The sequence below is a fragment of the Pygocentrus nattereri genome, chromosome 19, assembly GCF_015220715.1.
Source record: "Pygocentrus nattereri isolate fPygNat1 chromosome 19, fPygNat1.pri, whole genome shotgun sequence".
Taxonomy (NCBI): domain Eukaryota; kingdom Metazoa; phylum Chordata; class Actinopteri; order Characiformes; family Serrasalmidae; genus Pygocentrus; species Pygocentrus nattereri.
Window position 1 is genome coordinate 32,313,113 of NC_051229.1, and position 19,829 is coordinate 32,332,941.

The following is a 19,829-nucleotide window of genomic DNA, read 5'->3' on the forward strand; positions in this document are numbered from 1 at the left end:
CACCAGATATGAGGCTCTTGATGCTTAAGTTTGGATGTGGGTTAAGTGAGTAACGAAATGATCCAGACTTGGTTCTGCGTTAGACGACAATAAATTCTGAACACTAATCAAAGTTATAGTGATGAATGTATAGTGAAACCTATGCACTTTTCCTGTGTCTTTGAGTCAAGGTCAGCAACAACATGCATTAGGAGTAAACAGATTACACTGCTGCGATAAAACTTTATATACAACTTTATAATGTCATAAGGTACATTTATACAAACACATACAAAGTCACAACAAATAATATCAAATCAAAGCATCCAAAGGGCACATTCATTCAATCTTAGTAAAACTGTCATAATGTGCACTCATTCAGTGCTAAAAGTGTTATTTTGAACCAAGAACATATTTTGAAGACAGAATTTTATGGAGTGAAAATTCAGTTGCATTGTTGACACTTGACACTTGACAGGCCTAACACACTTCTGCCTCCAGAAGTGAACATGTATGTCTAGGAGAGGGAGGATAAATGTCAGCAGGCGCAGTGCTGAGAAGCTTGTTTTACATTCTGCAGTCAGGGATATTAATAGCAGAGATGGAGTGAGGGCCGCCCATATGTGGACAGCCTGAATCCTGTTCCATTTCACATCTCGGGTCTTTGGCCTCGATCACAAATGCTTCACATAAAAAAAGAGCAAACAAAAGACCTAACAGCAGGATTTTAACTAGGTGGGCTTGGAACATAAGCTGATAAACGGGCACGGTCATCTGTCAATTCTTGGGACCGACTACAGGACAAATGAACACTGGGATACTGGGCTGTGCTGTGCTTCCCTGCAATACCTCTATTATAAAGGCAGAGGGTGCTGTGATGTACAGGTCTTATTGGGGAAATATGAGGTTATGTTCAGCATAGTCTTGATTCCAGCAGCCATGAGTTTCGCAATGACGGTACAATTGGATCTGCAAGAATTTTACTGTGGTATTGACTAGTAAGACTGATTGGTTGACAGCATCATAAGCAATCATAGAAGCCCTGTTGCACGGCAGTAAATTCTTACTCCTCACATGTACTATACTCTGCACTAAGGGTGGGCAAAATGGCAAAAAAATAGTATCACGATACTTGAAGGTGACTTCCCCATAAACAATATCTATCACTATATTTAGTTTGTCTGATTGTGAAAAAGTGACAGATCATTTGCACAGGCAAAATAGTAAAGCCACATTTTGTCTTTGCAATATTTAATTAAAAGAACAAAGAAAAAAATATTAAAACACTTGTTCAAAATAAAGACAATGGTATAATGGGCTGACATGTAAACAGGAACTTATTGTCCATTTTACCAGCTCCACTTACTGTATAGGTGCACTTTGTAGTTCTACAATTAAGAGACTGTAGTGCATCTGTTTCTCTGATACTTTATTAGCCCCCTTTTACCCTGTTCTTTAGTGATCAGAACCCCTGTGGACCCTCACAGAGCAGGTTCTATTTGGGTGGGGGATCATTCTGTTTGTGTTAGTGTGTGTTGCACTAGTATGAGTTGATCAGACACAGCAGTGCTGCTGGAGTTTTTAAACACCTCAGTGTCACTGCTGGACTAAGAATAGTCCACCAACCAAAAATATCCAGCCAACAGCGTCATGTGGGCAGCGTCCTGTAACCACCGATAAAGGACTAGAGGATGACGAACACAAACTGTGCAGCAGCAGAACTACAAAGTGCACCTATATAGTAAGTGGAGCTGATAAAATGGACAATGAGCGTAGAAACAAGGACATCATGTTATACCTGATCGGTGTACTCTTTAGTTATGTTAAGGTGCACTCACTGCTGACACAGGAGTCCAACTGCACCCAACTTCTATAATCTCCACAAAAAAGCATTGTCAGCAGATGGGATGCTTTGGAGCAGCCGCTCATGAGCCATGCATAAAGCCAAGGCTCGGCTAAGTGGTATGAAGACCACCAGCACTGGGCTGAAGAGCATAAGAACTGCATTCTCTGCAGTGTTAGAGCTCCATCCAATACCTTTGGGATGAGCTGGAGTGATGCAGACCTAATCATCCAACATCAGTACCTGATCTCACTAATGTTCTTCTAGCCGAAAGCAATCAAATCCTCACAGCAATGTTTCAAAATCCAATGTAAAGCCTTCCCAGAAGAGCAGAGACTGTTACTGCAGCAAAAGAGACACTCCCTCACTTATCATATCTGTGATATTCATGAAATGATGACATAAATCATAAAGATAATGAATATCGCCCTCTCCTACGCTATGGAAGAAGACCTGCTACATGGCTCTAAATTCAGACTTAATCCAGACCTGCTTATATATGTGCAGTGAAAGGCCTAAGCATAGTGTCCAAACGGACATCTCTTTACCAGCTTACCCCCTCTCTCTCTCTCTTTCTCAGCCATTTGCACACAGACTCAGACTGTCTTTCTTCTCCCACCCCCATCTGGAATGCCTGCATGTCTCAGCCGCACAGAGAAGGCCTCTATGCTCATCCCATAGACACAGTCAACACCACAAACAGACCAGTGCATACGACCATAAACACACTGAGAAGTGCTGCAAACAGAAACATCTCACACAAACACATGGGCGTGTACAACCTACAGACTATACACACAGGCACAGAATCTGTGTATACATATGCATATGTAGTGAAAATAAGTTAACACATCCTCTACAGAGAACACACTTAAACATGTTATTTTTCTCATTTCTATTCAACATATTGGTAAAAAATTACACATATGTGCCAAAATGTTTTTTTTTTCTGCACATAAACAGCAATTATGCATTAAAATATGAAGAACTGTTTTCTGTGAAAAAGTAAAGTTTTGCATGCAACTGTATGACCCTGAAAAAGCAGGTTGTTCTCAGTTTGATTCTGAGTAAGATGTTGACTAAAGAACATTTGAAAGGATGCCAACTTATGCTAGTATGTTCTCATACTTTTGTGTTTGTTCATTCTAGGGCCTGACCGATATATTGCATGATAATTAGTTGTGGCACCACTGGGATTCCAACATCCTGCCACTGGGCAGAACCCCCATTTCCAAAGCATCTTAGTGTTAAGATCATCTTACCTTATAGAAAGAGTGTACAGTGTGATGCCCACTCTAACATTTAAGAATCCTCTTTTGTGCTAAGATGCTTTTGGTAAACCTCGAACCTCGCCCAGCTCAGTACACAGTACTTTGTTTACCCATATGACAACAATACAGGCTAAACTGGTGAATCTGAACACGAAATATCCTGATATGTGTGTGAATAATATGTTATGACACATTCTCGATTTCATGAAGAGAACTAAAGAAAAACAAGCATTAAGAAGTAATTAAAGTATATTATAGTATAGTGGAATGCATTCTAGGCTCCAACCCCAGAATTAAAATACATTATTTATGACAGACTTTACAAAGTGTGATAACTGAGATGTGAATCATATGCTGGTACATTTCATAACTAAAACTAATGGATTTGAAACTATGAATTAAAATCTAAAATCTAAAAAGATACCAGATGATATTTTCTATCTGAATTTTTAGCCCCTTAAAATGGGTATTGGCCACAATTATTTCTAATTGGCCTGGGCAAAATGACCCAGTGAGGAATAAACAGAAATCCTTGTGGCATGATCTGAGTCTGGTTATCCACAAGATGAAAAACTGTTGTCAATTCAGGTATAAGTAAAACATGTTATGCATGATTAATTTAGGCTATGCTTTCGTTTATCCCAGAAAACTATTCTGGATTATTTTTATAAAAACCACACACCTTGTGTTACTTAAAAATGTTTAAGAACAAAAGACTTTCATCATCTTTAAGAATCTCGCTGGAGGGAAGGCTAAAGCAGCTGGAAATAAATCTGTGTTCCTGAAATAAATCTGGAAATTTGTGTTAACGCCATATTTATGGAAAGCAACGTCACTAAGCGACAAGCAGAAAGGAGTGCTTCGCTGTCTTTGCTCAGATGACATATGTTTAGATAAAAATGGCAAAATCTGCTAAATCAACACAGAAATTCCTACTTTCTTTAATAAAGGAAGCTATCTTGTGTAAATACTTTTCAAATTCAACACATAAGATGTGAAACATATTCAATTTAAGCCTCATGTTTTAGCTCCTCAATTTCACACACACACACACATTTTCTAAGCCGCCTCTCCCTCAGGGTCGCAGGTCCTCAATTTCAATGCAACCTAACTCAAATCAAAAGAGTATCAGTACTAAATGACTTGTAATGATGTTTCACACCACATTGCTCCAATGGGAAACAACCTTCAACCTGAATGGGCCACACAAACTCAGCTCTGTTAGCTCCTTTTCATAACAGCCTGAAGTTTCAGTTCCAATCATACAGCACACAAAACCTCCACACTGAGACTGCCCTCACTGAGGATACAGATGCATATCAACCCACACAGACACAGAGGCAGCTGAGCAGCATGTTGGAGTAAGTGCAGTACCTGTGCATGTTGCCGTTGGTGGTGAAGCTCTGGCCGCACACTGAGCATTTGTAGGGCCTCTCTCCGCTGTGTACTAGCATGTGGCGGTCCAGAGAGCTGGCCGAGCTCAGGGCCTTTCCACAGATGCTGCAGGAGTGGTCAGTACCTCCATTCTCCGTGTTGTGCTAAAGACAAGCCAGATAAAGACAGACAAGTTTACAAATCTCACAGTGTCTTTATGCTACAATATATGTGCCATTTATGAGCCTGAGATATAAGGCAAGAAGTGACATTGCGTCCAATACATGAGTGAAATTTTGCGGTACTGACAAACTCAAATCTGTGTTTGAAGTGTAAACTGGATTAGTTTTACCTTGGGATGTTCTGTATTGAAGTGATTACCAATGAGATACATGATGCTAACTCATCATGTATCTCATCTGAAATATATGTAGTTTTTACAGCCTGACAGGTAATAATTCTCAATAGAACAGCCTTCTGTAATCGGCTGAATCAAGAGCTCCTCAATAACAGTAGTCTTATTCCAGTCCATCTCACTTTAAAAGATTAACAAAACCTTTTAACAGTGTTGTCATGGTTATTGAATAATGTAACATTAATATATACAGAGATTTGATATTAAAGTTCCAAATTACAAATGAATTACTGAATAATCTGTTACATTTATAGTGCTGTTCGAGCTCATGCTAATACAATAACAAAGCCTGCCCATAGTGTTGTTACTCTTATTGAATGGCATGATATTAACACATACAGGGATTTGACTTTATAGTCAGGTCTGTATTAATTATAGAATCTTCTCTAATAAAAATCAGATGGTACTGTTCTGATTCTGGGCTGATTTGAGCAGAAAATGCAGGATCGAATATCAGAATCCAATCAAAGCGTGAAACAAATCCAGCCAAACACCTCACTGTTTGCTGTGTATATTAAAAATAACTCATTTTAGAGCTTTATACAAAATTTGGACAAGTATCAGCTGATACTCAAGGTATCAATATCAACATCAGAAAATAAACACTGGTATTGTATCATCTCTAATAAAAACATCCCAGCTTCAACAGCACTTTAGTCACAACCTGCATAATCCTGTTTATGACTCATCACCAAATAATGATGTGGAGCATTTGTTTCATGGTGACTTTCAGCCTGTACCTGTCTGATATGCATAGTGAGCTGGTGCTGGGTCTGGCAGTTCTTTTCACACAGGGGACAGATGAAAGTTGAGCGTTCTTTCACTTCCTATGACAGAGAGATAAAATATCTGTTAGAGACGGAACATTCAGCACAACAAATCCCACAACCTCAAAATACAGGCAACAGCCTGACAGAGGTCAGTGAAGGGAGATGTGAAAGACTGACACAAGCATCCCCCTCAGACTGACAGCAACAGGTGACCACTGCAGCACCATCAGTGCAGTCAGTCTCTATATTACACCATGTATAATCTGAAGGACTTGACCAAACTGTGTATCTTCAAATAATGTAGAATATGAACAGTAATAAAGTCCTTTCACATAATTACTAAATATATAAGATCACAATCCACATCAATTCAAGACTGCTGTTTTATATGGAAGCTCAAGGGACTTGACAAATATACTGTTGCAACATCAGTTAAGGCAATTCAATACATGACAAGTGATATAATGTTATCTTCCTTAAGCAGAAGATAAGCTATTCCTTCAGACGTTTACTGACTTGAGTATGATGCTGCAGACCTGTCTGGGGCTTCACAAAACAAGGGTGTCCAGATACATAGCCGGAAAACAGCACAATTTAAAATTGCTGCCTCTCTAATAAGGCTGATCCAAGCCTCGAATATAACCAAGAGAACATTTTAAAGTGATTGCATATTGAAAATCAGTACGCATTTTGTTCCTTAATATGACATACTTACGAGAAAAAACAAGATACTGTGGCGGAAATTGGGCAGGACATAATTTTATCCTTCAAAATTAGCTTGGAGCATGGAAAACGGGCATTCGGAAAGGAAAAAGAAGTCAGACTCTGACGGCTTGGCAGAAAAGCCAAAGAAAAAAAAACAGATTTTGACAGTACTACAATATTTAAATTTTCTGTTTCTAAATCATTAATTGTTGATTTTAATGTGTATTTTTTATACCTTTTTAACCCTTGTGTGATTGACCCCCCACACCTCTATATTACACATGTGGTGTTGGGCTGACCCCACAGGGAATAAAAGTGTGGAGGTAGTGTCTTTCACTCTGTTCTCCTCCTACACGGCCTGCTGTTAGTGTGTGTGCATGTGTGTGTGTGTGTGAGGGTGGACAACATGGACAGGCTGCTGACTGGCTACAGCTGCTAAAGGAGAACCCTACGCTGGACACTTGTGATATTTTAAACATCTGGTATTTTTACATAAATTGTTATGGCTGTGTTGATTAAAAAAAGAATGTGGTGGGTCAACCAGACCACTGAGTAACAAATACATCAACACCACACAAGGGTTAAGACATAGACAAGGTTAAGCGCTGGTTCTCAGGCTACCCTTATTATACCTGTGCCGCTTTCACTTTTCTTACACTTTCATAGCAAAAACTAAAAAAAAAAAAGAAAAGAGCCAGTTTGTCGTTAAATTGAACCTGCGTTTGAGCAAGAGATAGACTGTGTGTGCATCAGCATCAGCTGACTGACTACAACCTTCATTTTCTGACCTTTACACGAGAAAGCTGTCTTGGCCTGAGTCCACAGAAAGCCCAGTTTAACCCCTGGTGTGAAATTCAATAGGTGAAACAGACACTGAGGGCAGACTGAGTGGACCCCATTGATAAAGACGCTGTGTTCTAAGTCCTTGTGGAAACAGTCGCGCACTGCAACAACAAGTGCTCTGCATCTGTCTCCAGGAAAGCAGCGGCTCCAGCTGGGAGAAAGCATCAATAATAGAATGGGACAGGTCAGCCCTGAACCATGGAGGCTAACGTATGGAAACATACTTAGCACTGCTGAATGAAAGCTGGTGGGGAGTTGAGGGTTGAAACACCTGTTTTTTCCTCCACAGAGGAGCGTTTCAACACAGTCCTGCACTTTAATTGGAGGCGTAAGACGCGCTTGGCTGCTGACAAAGGGGGGATTGAGAGGGAACATGGACCATTTGCTGCCGCTCGTTCAGCAGAGCAAACGGCACTGCCTCAGTGACTGATAGCCTCTCCTTGCTCCCTCACAGTAGGCCCTCCTGCAAAACCCACAGCCACAAAAACATGTATGACTGTGTATTTGTCAGAACAAGCACACAGCAAACGAATCTGTTAATTAAACAGGTAGGGCCAGATTCATTAAACGCACTGCCAGATTTATCATGACGTTAAGAACAAACAGCGTTGCAGTAACATACTGACTTTTTAAAAAAAAGAGAATTACCAGCATGTGAGGACCACAGTGGAAATACGTCTGCATATCTATTCTACCGCTTGCGCTATGTGAATTCTCCTCCTGTGTATGAAAAGTAATTTGACAGGATGAGAATTAATTGAACTGCAAATTATTTCAGCTTTTAATCTTAATCTTTTAATTTGAGCTTTTAATTTACAATGGAATTTCATTTACACATGAGAAAATTATATTTATTTTTTATTAATGAAAGTTCATTTCTACAGTCAAAACTGAAATTTGAAATTTAATATTTACTTATTTTAATTTATTTTTAAATTTTTTTGATATCAAGTATTAAACATTTACAAGCTGAAATGTTCATATCTGTAAGTTAATTGCTTGCAATTCATTCATCAATTTTAACTGCAATTTTTTACTAACATAAATGTAATTGCTACAATAAAAAAATTGTTACAAATTGATATACAATGTGGCATTTATTCATCTGACACATTTTGATGTCAGATTCTACACAATTTCTTGTAGAACCAACATTTTCTGATAAACAAACTCTCTTCATTAAAGGTTAACAGCACCGTTACCAAACAATTTTCTATTATTTGTCAGCCCTATTTCTCTTAAAATTTCAGAATTTTGGTTCTCTTTATTTTTTTTGTTTTCTTTTCTTTAGACAGCAAACCGGAGATTCATGTGGCATGGGTCTTTAATATGTATGACCACTACATGTGGATACTGCTTACAACACTGGTAAAAACAAGGGCAATTGCATCCTAATTACTGCCAGGATGAGGATCTACCTTGCCAGACATTTCCTGTGATGCAGTGCTGTTACTACATGGTTTAGTAAGAAAATTGTATGAACACTGACATGTAGCAGCTTACTAACAGTTGTTTCAGATTACAATTTACTAATATCGTGTTTCAGCTACAGTTATTAGACACTAGATCCACTTTCAGAATAAGGCAACAAATAAACGATGATGAGCAAACATTTTGTGTATTTTACAGCACATAAAGAACTTCAAATACCTTAATAGTTAAAAAAGCTTCAAGTACCTGATTTCTCCTCCCTGTACGATTGGCAGAGGGTGACTTGCTGGGGGATTTGAGGGATGCATTTGAGGTAACCGGCTCTGCTCCTCCATTCACTTGGCCAGTTTTGGTTTTAGTACACATCATGGAATTGGCACAGGACTCGTCTCCTTCCTCTCCACCTTCCTCCACCTCCTGCTCATCTCCCTCCTTCTCCTTTTCTTCCTTAGTTCCGTTTTCTTGTTGTAATACTCCAGCACGGTCCATTTCATTCTTTAGCTTTTCTGCAAGATAAATAAAAAGAAAAGGAGAAAAAATAGTTCTAAAAAAAGAAATAACACCAATCTGCAGAGGCTTTATATGAGCTATTAAAGTCCAGCTAAATGCATGCACATGATTTAGGCTTAGACTTGTACTGAAATGCAGTTTCACTGTTGAAAATCCCATTTAGTCAAGAGCTTTGGCTTAATCTGGGTCTGGGAAACTGGCTCTAAAAGATCATCCTCATGTCTCATATCTGATCAATTAAACAGCAAGATGAGTCACAAATAGACATAAGACATGTAGTGAGGGTGAACGTGAAGTCCTACCTTCCACAGGCTGTCGAGATTTTTTGGAGGGTTCCTCGTTCTGCTGAACGGATTTGCTACTGTCAGGACCACCTCCACCTTCAACACGACTCTTTTCAGGTAAGGCACTCTCCATTTCTGCAAAAGACAAGACAGATAAAGCCTAGACTGCATCAACCTGAAGGTGGTGATTCAACCGAGTCAGGTTTGGATGCTTGAATCAGCTGTGTAATTGATTATGATAATTAAGCAATAGAAAACGGGAGGAAGTGTGTTATCATGAAATGACATCACGGCTGTGATTTGGTTGTTGTAGATCATCACAGCCATGATGTTATAGCAATAACACACGCTCCCTCCTGTTGCTGTACCAAAATAAGCTGATCGAATCATGAAATTCGATTGTGAATTCCTGGTTTCCTGCTGCACTTAATCATTTTCTAGAAATCACAATGAATCATAGTGAGGTCAGAGATTTACACATCTACATTTTACACATCTCACAATCAAAGTGGAAATGCCCCACCTTAAACTGAGTTAAAGACAACCCTCTCTCGCTGCACAGATGTATGGTTCAGTACTTAAATGCACTGAATGTAAGCAGGCATGCAGTTCGCTGGGGTGTAAAAAGTAAGCCCACCAATGACTTCAACAACTGGCACTGAACCGTTTTTATAAAAACCTCTTTTTACGCTCTATAGCAGCAGCCTACACCAAACAGAATGTGTTTTGGCCTGCTCTTGCACAACGCTGGCATTGCCAACCAACCTTTGACCATTCTATACAAAGCACATTGTTCCAGGAGACATTCTCTATATAGAGAAAAGTTCAGCATTTAGCTGCTCTTTATTGAGACCAGATGTCCCAGACCTATCATGTTGGTCACCTATGTGGACAGCTAATTTCCTGACAGTTGGACTTGTTAACAAATTAGCACTACAGGTTTTCAGAACTCAGCACGTGGGCTGAATGTGGTGGGACAGTCTCTGACTGGAACTTTCCTCAATTAAAGATAATCTCTTGTACAGTAGAAATTGCATTTAAGTCTCTCTGTAAAAACTCCCAGTCTCATGACCATGAACGACATTCCTTCTGAGGGTCTCTCAGAGCTGTGTCCGGCAGACACAGCCTGATGCGTGATTATATGGGTAAAGTCATTCTAAACTGAGTTTTACACAACTGCTGTTCACTTGTTCTGTTAAGATTTTAATTTATTATCACAATTTTGTAATGTATTGTATTTACAGTATCACTGATGGTGGTCACAGTGGCTATGTAGGACCATTTTTCTTAAAACTTAGAGCAGCACTGCTAAAAATGGCCATTTTTACGAACAAGGATAACACGTTCTTGGGCTAATGTACAATGTCAATGAGATTATCAAGATCATTTGCAATTAAATTAGACTACATTACTTTTTTTTCTTTTAGGCACTGAGTAAAGCATAAATAAACCATAAATATAAACCATAAAAAAAAAAAAAAAAAAAAAAAAAAAAAAAAAAAAACCCTTCAGCAAAAAGGAACACCATCAAATTTAGACAACTCAGAGAAACATGGCCAGCACAAGTAGAACTAAGTTGAACTTGTTTTATTTGCATTTACACATTATTCGGCAAATTTATGGCAAATACACTCATTTAACATGGAAGCAACATTTCAATGTCAAGTGAGTGTATATGAACTTTGGAGATATATCATTTGATATTTGCTGTTTCTACCAAGTCACTTTTATTCGATTAATCAAAATATACACAAAAATATGTGGAAACCCAGCTTACTTTAGGCATTTTAGCATTCTATGCAGAGTTTTTATCCTCACTGATTCATTCACATCGCTGATCTTACATACAGTTGTATGCAAAAGTTTAAACACTCGCAGTCAAATGACATGTTTTGTTGATTTTCTAAGTGAAATATGTTTCTACTAATATGGCAATATGCTAATTATTAATGCTTTATTAGATATTATTTGTTGAGTTTAAGGTAATGGAAAAGACATTTTATATAAAATGCAAAATATGCCAAAAAAGCACAAACTTCAGTAGAATTCAGTAAACATTGATTGTACACTAGCATGTGTCCTCTGTAGAAGATGTTTAACTTATTTTCTCTCATAAACGCAAAAGAACATGTAAATTGACCAGGGTGCCCAAACTTTTGCATACGCCTATACAGCCACACATAGGCTGCTTTGACTGTGCTCATCTGAAAGACAGAAGTGGTGTGAGATCCCCAGAGAAGTTCTAACTAGGTTCAACAGCCACACATCTCTGAAAAAAACTGCCAGCTTCCCCTTTCACTACATGCCCTAATGACAAACTTCTACAGTGCACAGCTACTAGAATAGAAGCTACTTTACCAACCATAAGGCAAGAAGTTGAATGTTGGAGGATCTGACTTCAATGCAGAATTTGCTCTACAACTACACAGAGCGGTAAACATCATGTCGCTTTTAATTAATGATGCTAAGTATTTTAAATTGCAGCCTTATTATTCAGTTAGTAATCTCTGTACTTATTATTCAATAACCATTATTAATTCTGGCATTAAAATTAGGGCTGCATGATTTGGTCACTTTCAGGGCAAAATATCTCCTAAATCGTAACTTTACAGGAGAAACAAATCCAAGTAGTTCTGGAGCATTTTCATTGGTCCATTCATTATGAAATTTCAACAAATAATAGCACAATTTCCAAATTTCATAAATAAAATGTTATTTAAAAAATTGGAAATGGGACTATTATGTGTTGAAATATATATATATATATATATATATATATATATATATATATATATATATATATATATATAAAAACACAGATTGATGTGCAAAATGATTACTATGCAAATAATATGTAGCTTGAACCTATATACAAAACCCCTTTAAGGGGTTATAAAATTTGCTGTTCATTAATATAATGCATCACAATCCTAGTTAGCTAGTTATCGGATTTGTTCTAGGTGCCTTGACTTAAAAAGAATAAAACTAACATGACTGTTCTATTAGAACACAAATAGTACAGAAAGTTCTATTACTAAAACTGACCAGCATGACCACAACTCGTTTCACCATTCCCTCCTGGCGAGTTACTTTTCCACAGAGGCAGGGCATGTTTTAACTTGTCTTATTCAACTGACTGACAAGGAAAACTGCTTTTAAATGGAAAAACAGCTGCTTGAAAGGCAGGGAATAGCTGCTGGACGAGCCACAGTGTTTTGTTTCGACAATACAATGAACAGACTTGTCCGTTGGGTCTGCTCTTCTTGACTAACTGCTACTGGAGGATGGGGCTTAATTATGCTCAAGTTTTCCCTGCATCTTAGTTTTTTTTGTGCAACCCCATTTCCAAAGAAGTTGGGATGCTGTGCAAAATATAAATAAAAACAAAATGACGTGCAAATCATTTAAACCTCATATTTCATTGAAAATACTGCAACATATCAAATGTTGAGAAAATGTTATTGTTCTTTTGAAAAATATTTTCCCATTTTGAATTTGATGGCAGCAACACATTCCAAAAAAGTCGGGACGGGGGAACAAAATGCTTGTGAAGTTAAAAAAAACACACCTGGTGGTTGACTGGCAGCACGTCAGTAATGTGATTGGGTATAAAAGAGCATCTCAGAGAGACAGAGTCTTTCAGAAGAAAAGATGAGGAGGGGTTTACCACTCTGTGAAAGACTGTACCATCAAATAGTGCAACAATTCAAGAACATAAGAAGAACATAAAATAGCAAAGAACTTCTGCTTTTCATCGTCTATGGTACATAATATCATTAAAAGACTCAGTGAATCTGGAGATATCTCTGTCTGTAAGGGATGAGGCCAAAAACTAGTATTAGCTGGCCGTGATCTTTGGGCCCTCAGACGGCACTGCATTAAAAATAGACATGATTCTGTAGTGGAAATCACCGCATGGGCTCAGAAACACTTCTGAAAACCACTGTCTGTGAAAACAGTTCAACACTGCATCCACAAATGCAAGTTAAAACTCTAAAACACAAAGAAGAAACCAAATATAAACAGGATCCAGAAATGCTGCCACCTTCTCTGGGCCTGAGCTCATTTAAAATGGACTGAGGGGAAGTGGAAAAGTGTCCTGCGGTCCAACGAATCAACATTTGAAATTCTTTTTGGAAATCATGGACACGGTGTCCTCCAGGCTAAAGAACACTCAGCTTTTTATCAGTGCACAGTTCAAAAGCCAGTATTCATGATGGTTTAGGGGGCATTAGTACACATGGCATGGGTGACGTGCTTATCTGTGAAGGCACAATTAACGCTGAATGATATACACATGTTTTGGCCACATATGCTGCCGTCCAGATGACGTCTTTTTCAGGGAAGGCCTTGATTATTTCAGCATATGTCAAACCACATTCTGCACGTGGAGCAATGCTGCTGAGTCTGGGTGCTAAACTGACCTGCCTGCAGTCCAGACCTGTCACTACTGATAATTTTGGCATTTGGCATATTATGAAATTTAAAAATATGGTAAAAGAGACTCTGAACTGATGAGCAGCTGAAATCCTGCATCAAACAAGAACAGAAAAATATTTCACTTTCAGAACTACAGCAGCGTCTCCTCAGTTCCCAACACTTACAGAGTGCTGCTAAAGAAGAAGTGATGAAACACAGCGGTAAACAGGCCCCTATCCCAACTTTTTTGGCATGTGTTGTTGGCATCAAATTCACAATGGGCAAATATTAAAAAAAAAAAAAAAAAAAAAGACATATTTTCTCAGTTTTAGCACCTCATTTGATGTTTTTGTAGTATTTTCAATTAAATATAGGGTTTAAATGATTTGCACATCATTTCATTTTTTTTCATTTACATTTTACACAGCGTCCCAACTTTTTTGGAAATGAAGTTGTAGTAGAACCAAACTGAGCTGCATCTTACAGCAAACGGTTTCAGTGATGGATTCATCTATTGGGCTGCCCTGCAAAGTCTCTCCAAAACTCCTTGATGATTTAATACATCACAGCAGTCTAACCAGCCCTATAACTATGCATGCTTTTTATAACCTGGATACATGATACAAAGACTTGTAGATCATTAAAATGGAGCAATGTGCTGTGACATCTCTGTTTGTCTGCTTCAAGCACACTCATCTCCTCGATGCGAGTTCTTTTGGGTAGGGGTGTGCGATACCAGTGGCTGCCGGTATATTTTCACTACACTGGGAAATTTTATTAAATGTTATCAGTTTCAATTCCAGATAATATTTACAATTGATAATCTTGCTTTTTGTTAGCCTGCACATGTCATGACTACGTTAAATCCATGTTGAGAATTCCAATCTCTTTATGACGAGATTTGATTTATTTTTATTTTTTTAAATGCACAAAAATGTCAATCAGCCACAAGAACATGGTAATTATCGGTTATCATCATCAGGCTATATCGGTGCAGCCCTTCCTCTTTTTTTGTCTCTCTTTGTTTCCATGAAATACGAAGCTTTCTTTTTGGATGCTTCGCCTCCAGTTCTCAAAACAAATCTGCATGGAAATTTTTCCACAACTCTGAAGATCTGTCTCAGAAGTTGGTCACACTTCCTGCTTTTCATGATCTGAGAAATCCCAACTAAAAATATAGTCTCATATGTCCTTAACACCTCCACATCTCAGATATTTGATGTTAGGTTTTAGTGTAGACGCCCATTTTTGCATCTATTTGCTTTTTTCACTGAGGCCACATATCCTTTCAGACCCACAGCGCTGAGTTGTCCGTGTAGAAAGATGCACAGAAACACCTGTGGACGCTTACAGAGCTGAACAGTGAAGCAGAAAGTGCCAAAGATGAAACCTGAAAAGTACTGTTTATGTGATGGGGACAGTTTTGGTGGTCTACCAGGTCTTGCACGGCTGTTAGGGTCTCCACTTTCTCATTATCTAATAATTTCTGAACAGAAAATGAATAACGTACTTGTTGGTCATTCAACTAGAACTTAAATGAATGAAGAATGGTTGCTGAGTTGTGTGCAGTCCTGTAAAATGACAAATCCTTTGACTGCATTGCTAGTAATATCATTAATATCATACAGGGGGTTTGGCAGACTTCTCAAAAATACAATGTGAAAATGTTTATCTCCAAGAACCCTCTGATCATTGCCTAAACTTAACCCCATGAGATAAACTGCCTTAAAAAACATGGTCCTCAAAAACTCAGAAAAACATGAAATCATTGACATTTCTTTAATTCCGCTACACTGATATTTTACAACTAGGTCAACATGTACTCATGTGAAAATGTGGAAAATGTAAATATATTAGGAAAAACTAAGAAAACTACATCACAGACTTACTACGTACTGAAACAAGGCTATGGGCTTACATATGTGCTTAAACGATGGTAAAATAAACGGAGCGAAAAGAAAAAGAGCAAAAGCTCACAGGCACTTTTGGTGTGCAGCAGCTGTGGGAGACTGATACCAACAGCCAGAGAGAGAGAAAGAGAGGGGCCCATCCCAGAGAGAGGTGGGCGGCGTCAACAAGGGAGGGAGGCAAGAGAGATGAAGCATATATACAGAGAAGAGTTTGAGAGAGAGAGAGACTGAGACAAAGTGAAAAGTAAAACACAGAGAGAGAGAGAGAGAGAGAGAGAGAGAGAGAGAGAGAGAGAGAAACATGGTCAGAAGAGAGATGATTGGAGAGAAGACAGTAACCGAGACGTGTTGGACGTAAGCTCAAGGAGGAGCCGGGTCGTCTGCTGCTCGCTGAGTAAAATCTCACGCAGGCTGGAGAGCAGAGCAGCAGGGGGGTTGGGTTGGGTTAGGTTGAGAGTCAAAAGCAGGAAGTGGCTTAGAGAGCAGTGGAGGGAAGACGGCTGCTTTCTCTGTGCTGCTGTGTGCGTGTACAGCAGCAGGGTATGATTTGCTCTGATCCCCCCTTAACAATTATCCCGTGCTAAGAATGAAAAGAAGAGACCGTATCCATTTTTCACAAAAAGCTTTTAGCACTGTGGCAGAAAGCGGCTGCCACACCCATATCCATTACTGCGCACGGAGAGCAGCATCAGGCTCACACGTACACGTGTTGCTGCAAGTGCCTTCATCCAGTCATGTCATCTTCCAGGCCAGTGACTAACAAATCAATGAAGAGAACGTTTCCAACCAAACGGAAAGCAAACAGCTAAAGCCAGGTCCAGAATCATTACTAAAATCAAGCTATTTTATCTCTCAATTTGGTACTAGGGGTGGGCAAAAAGAAAATATTTATCATTATCGTGACAAATGACATTGTCACAATATGGTTTTTTCAGTGGTCAATGCCAGATCGCTATATTTAAAGTCTGCAGCGTGTTTAAAACACCCCATGTCGTGGAAAACGTGAATTGTGAATATCCTTGCTTTATTGGGTTTGATGTATATAAACAGCGCTCAAATTTCAAAGCATTATGTTCTCATATAAGCAAATTCACATACATCCGCCAACAGCGGTGCAACCCCATCCACTCACAGTGAGGTTATAAAGAGTGTTTCAGCCTGGACTGAATGAGGCACAATATAGGGGCAATTCAAGTCAATCAGAACAAAGCTTGTTTAAGTATAGTGGTCTAAAAGGCACAGTAACCAAAAAACAGCCAGGGCCCATTTTTTGTGTTAAGATGATCTTTACTGGTAGAGAGAGTGTTCAGTGTGATGCTCGGTCTACCATTTAAGAATAATATTCACTGGAAGAAATATTAAATACATTGACTAAATCTACGAGGATTTAAGTTGCCAAGATGTTTATTACTGCAGTCAAAAAACAGGCCCTATGGCAAAAACATGACATTATGACACTTGAAGACAGTTTCACGTGATGTGCATCAAAATATGTAGTAATTCTGAGGTTGGAGAAAACAAACCAGTAGTGACACATTTATTTCTTTTTAATTCAAAATGAAACAATTGGTAAAAAATAAAATAAGAATAAAAGAACAAAATAAGACACTGTCATAATAGGCTGACATCCAATCAGCTACCTGTTGAAGCTCTTATGGTTCTATCAAACTCGTCTGAAAAAAAAAGTGTGACCTTACAAATATTTATATGAACAATCATATGTGTGTGCGTGTAATTATATATATATTTTTATATATATATATATATATATATATATATATATATATATATATATATATATATATATTACACACACACACACACACACACACACACACACACACACACATTATATAAGAATGCATATTGGACAGAGGAAAAAAATGTAAATTTCCTTTGTTTTCTGTACATTCTGGTTTGAACACTGCAAACTAGTGCTTACGCAAATCTAGTGCTCTTGTTAATCTAGTGCTCACATTCACATTATGCAGATGCACAAGTATAATTACATGAATCTGCCTTTACAGTGCAGTTTGTGCAGTCACTGTGCTGGCATTTAAAGGCCACCTATAACTGTCTTTTTTACAATACATAAAAGTGTTCAGTATTCCAGAAGGAAAGTTCAACTAATATGAGTATTTTGTGGCCGATACTGATAACAGACAAAATAATATATCTACATCTTACCACAATAATTTTTGTCCAATACTGCTTTACTGACTGACATAATGGTCAGTTCCTAATGGTCACATTTCCTAAACTCATTTAAACAGGGACTCGCAGTCTTCAATAATATATACCACTGCTGTCGGAAGGAAAGATCATATCTCTATTTTTGTAGTTTTTCAGTTTTTGACATAATTTGAAAATACCTGTTGCTCCTTACATTCTTTGTAAATTTAATGATGAATGGACCAAAGAAACGGCCCAAATACGACTTGGAAACAATTCTGGCTCCATTGACATTAAAAGTTGCATTAAAAGTAAAGTGTGTTTTTCCTTCTCCTGTAAAGTTACCATTTTGGAGATACAAGGTTTTGTTCCGACAGCAGCGATATATTTCAGAACCACCCATAATTCTTTGCGCTTTGGGTTTCAGTTCATCACCTCTTATTGCTCCTATTTCTGTGTTAGTAATGTTTATAATGTTATTTTCGGGCTAAGGTTTGGATATCCTGTATGCTCATACGGCAGATCACTAATATTAGCTGATATTATCGCCCAACCGGGACATCGGTGAGGCCCTTATCATGATAATGATAACAAATCATCACATCGCCCACCCGTCTTCACATCCGTGAGGCTCACCAAGCGCTGAGATTGCAAAACAGAGCGGCTCCACAGATTACTACAGGATTAATGAGCTGTTATTAACCAGCCATCCATGTGCTGAAGGAGAGGATCTAGCGTTAAGACAATAATGAATTAGCCACCAGAGCCAATGGCAACAGATGCAGGGAAGTACAATAATGGGGAAAAAGTCTCAGCAGGATGGGCAGGGCAGGAGGAGAATCTGAAGAGAGAAAAAGGGTGGGGTGTGTGAGGAACCAGGCTGCGATATAAAAAAACAACAAGCATGAAGAGCCTTACAGCCGGAGAACTTCGCAGATTGTTTAAACGATCAGAAAGCAGAGTGGGAGCCGGACCAACAACAGTTAGATGTAAATCTCTGAGCTCAATTACAATTCTTCAGGAAACAATTCGCTACAACATAAAATTCCACCATGATTGAGTATTCCACCATGTGTATTTTGGTATACTGGGTTTCTTCCCACTTGAATAAAAACTAGCAGGGCTATGCCAAAAAACAGCTCCCACAGGCAAAACTACAATTCTGATATTTAGCCAGTGGTGGACGAAGTACTGAAATCATGTACTTGAGTTAGAGCAAAAGATATCCAAGGTAAAATGTTACTCCAGTAAAAGTAGAAGTTCTTCCCTTTAGACCTCCACTTGAGTAAAAGTACAAACATATTTTTCTTCAAATGTACTTATGTATCAAAAGTAAAAGTACTAAAAGATTAATTAACTTAATGTAACTTAATTACAAGTTTAAGTTTAATAAAAACTGGCTTTAAACTCAGGATCACAAATGAGCTCCTTTACTATGTTGATCTGTAGGCCTCTGTTCATAAACATAAACCAGCCCAAACTAATTTACTATAAAATGAAATGGTGTTTGTATGAATTCAGAAAAAAGCCGTGTCAGTCACGACTGCGTAAGTGGACATATTTCTATATTGTGCTCTATTTACACAAAGTTAGGTTAGTTCAGCATTTATGTTGAACAAACTCTCCATTGAACCGTGTGCTGCACTAGGCCGGTATGACAGGTCAAAACAAGCTCTAAACAAAGTGCACTTCTTTTGTTTTGACATTACGTTTTTATACACACAGAAACCAAAGGAACGACAGTGGAGTAAAAAGTCAGATATTAGACTCGCCCAAAATGGAAATACTTCAGTAAAGTACAGCTACACGAAAAAAGTACTTAAGTACAGTAATGAATTACATTTACTTTGTTGCTGTCTACCACTGCATTTATTATTATTACTATTATTATTTAGGAGGAATT

At 38.3% G+C, this 19,829-nt stretch overlaps 1 protein-coding gene across 3 annotated transcripts in view; it reads right to left on the reverse strand.

The window, feature by feature from the left end:
* Window positions 1-19,829, reverse strand: part of rreb1b (ras responsive element binding protein 1b) — a 61,818-nt gene that overhangs the window by 11,269 nt on the left and 30,720 nt on the right. For all 3 annotated transcript variants that reach the window (XM_037530926.1, XM_017725242.2, XM_017725244.2), the window contains 4 exons: window positions 9,444-9,560; window positions 8,878-9,137; window positions 5,623-5,709; window positions 4,468-4,631 (listed from right to left, as the gene is read on the reverse strand). In XM_037530926.1, the coding sequence (XP_037386823.1) occupies window positions 4,468-4,631; window positions 5,623-5,709; window positions 8,878-9,137; window positions 9,444-9,558 (626 nt within the window). In that variant the 5' untranslated portion in view covers window positions 9,559-9,560. The remainder of the gene's footprint in view (window positions 1-4,467; window positions 4,632-5,622; window positions 5,710-8,877; window positions 9,138-9,443; window positions 9,561-19,829) is intronic.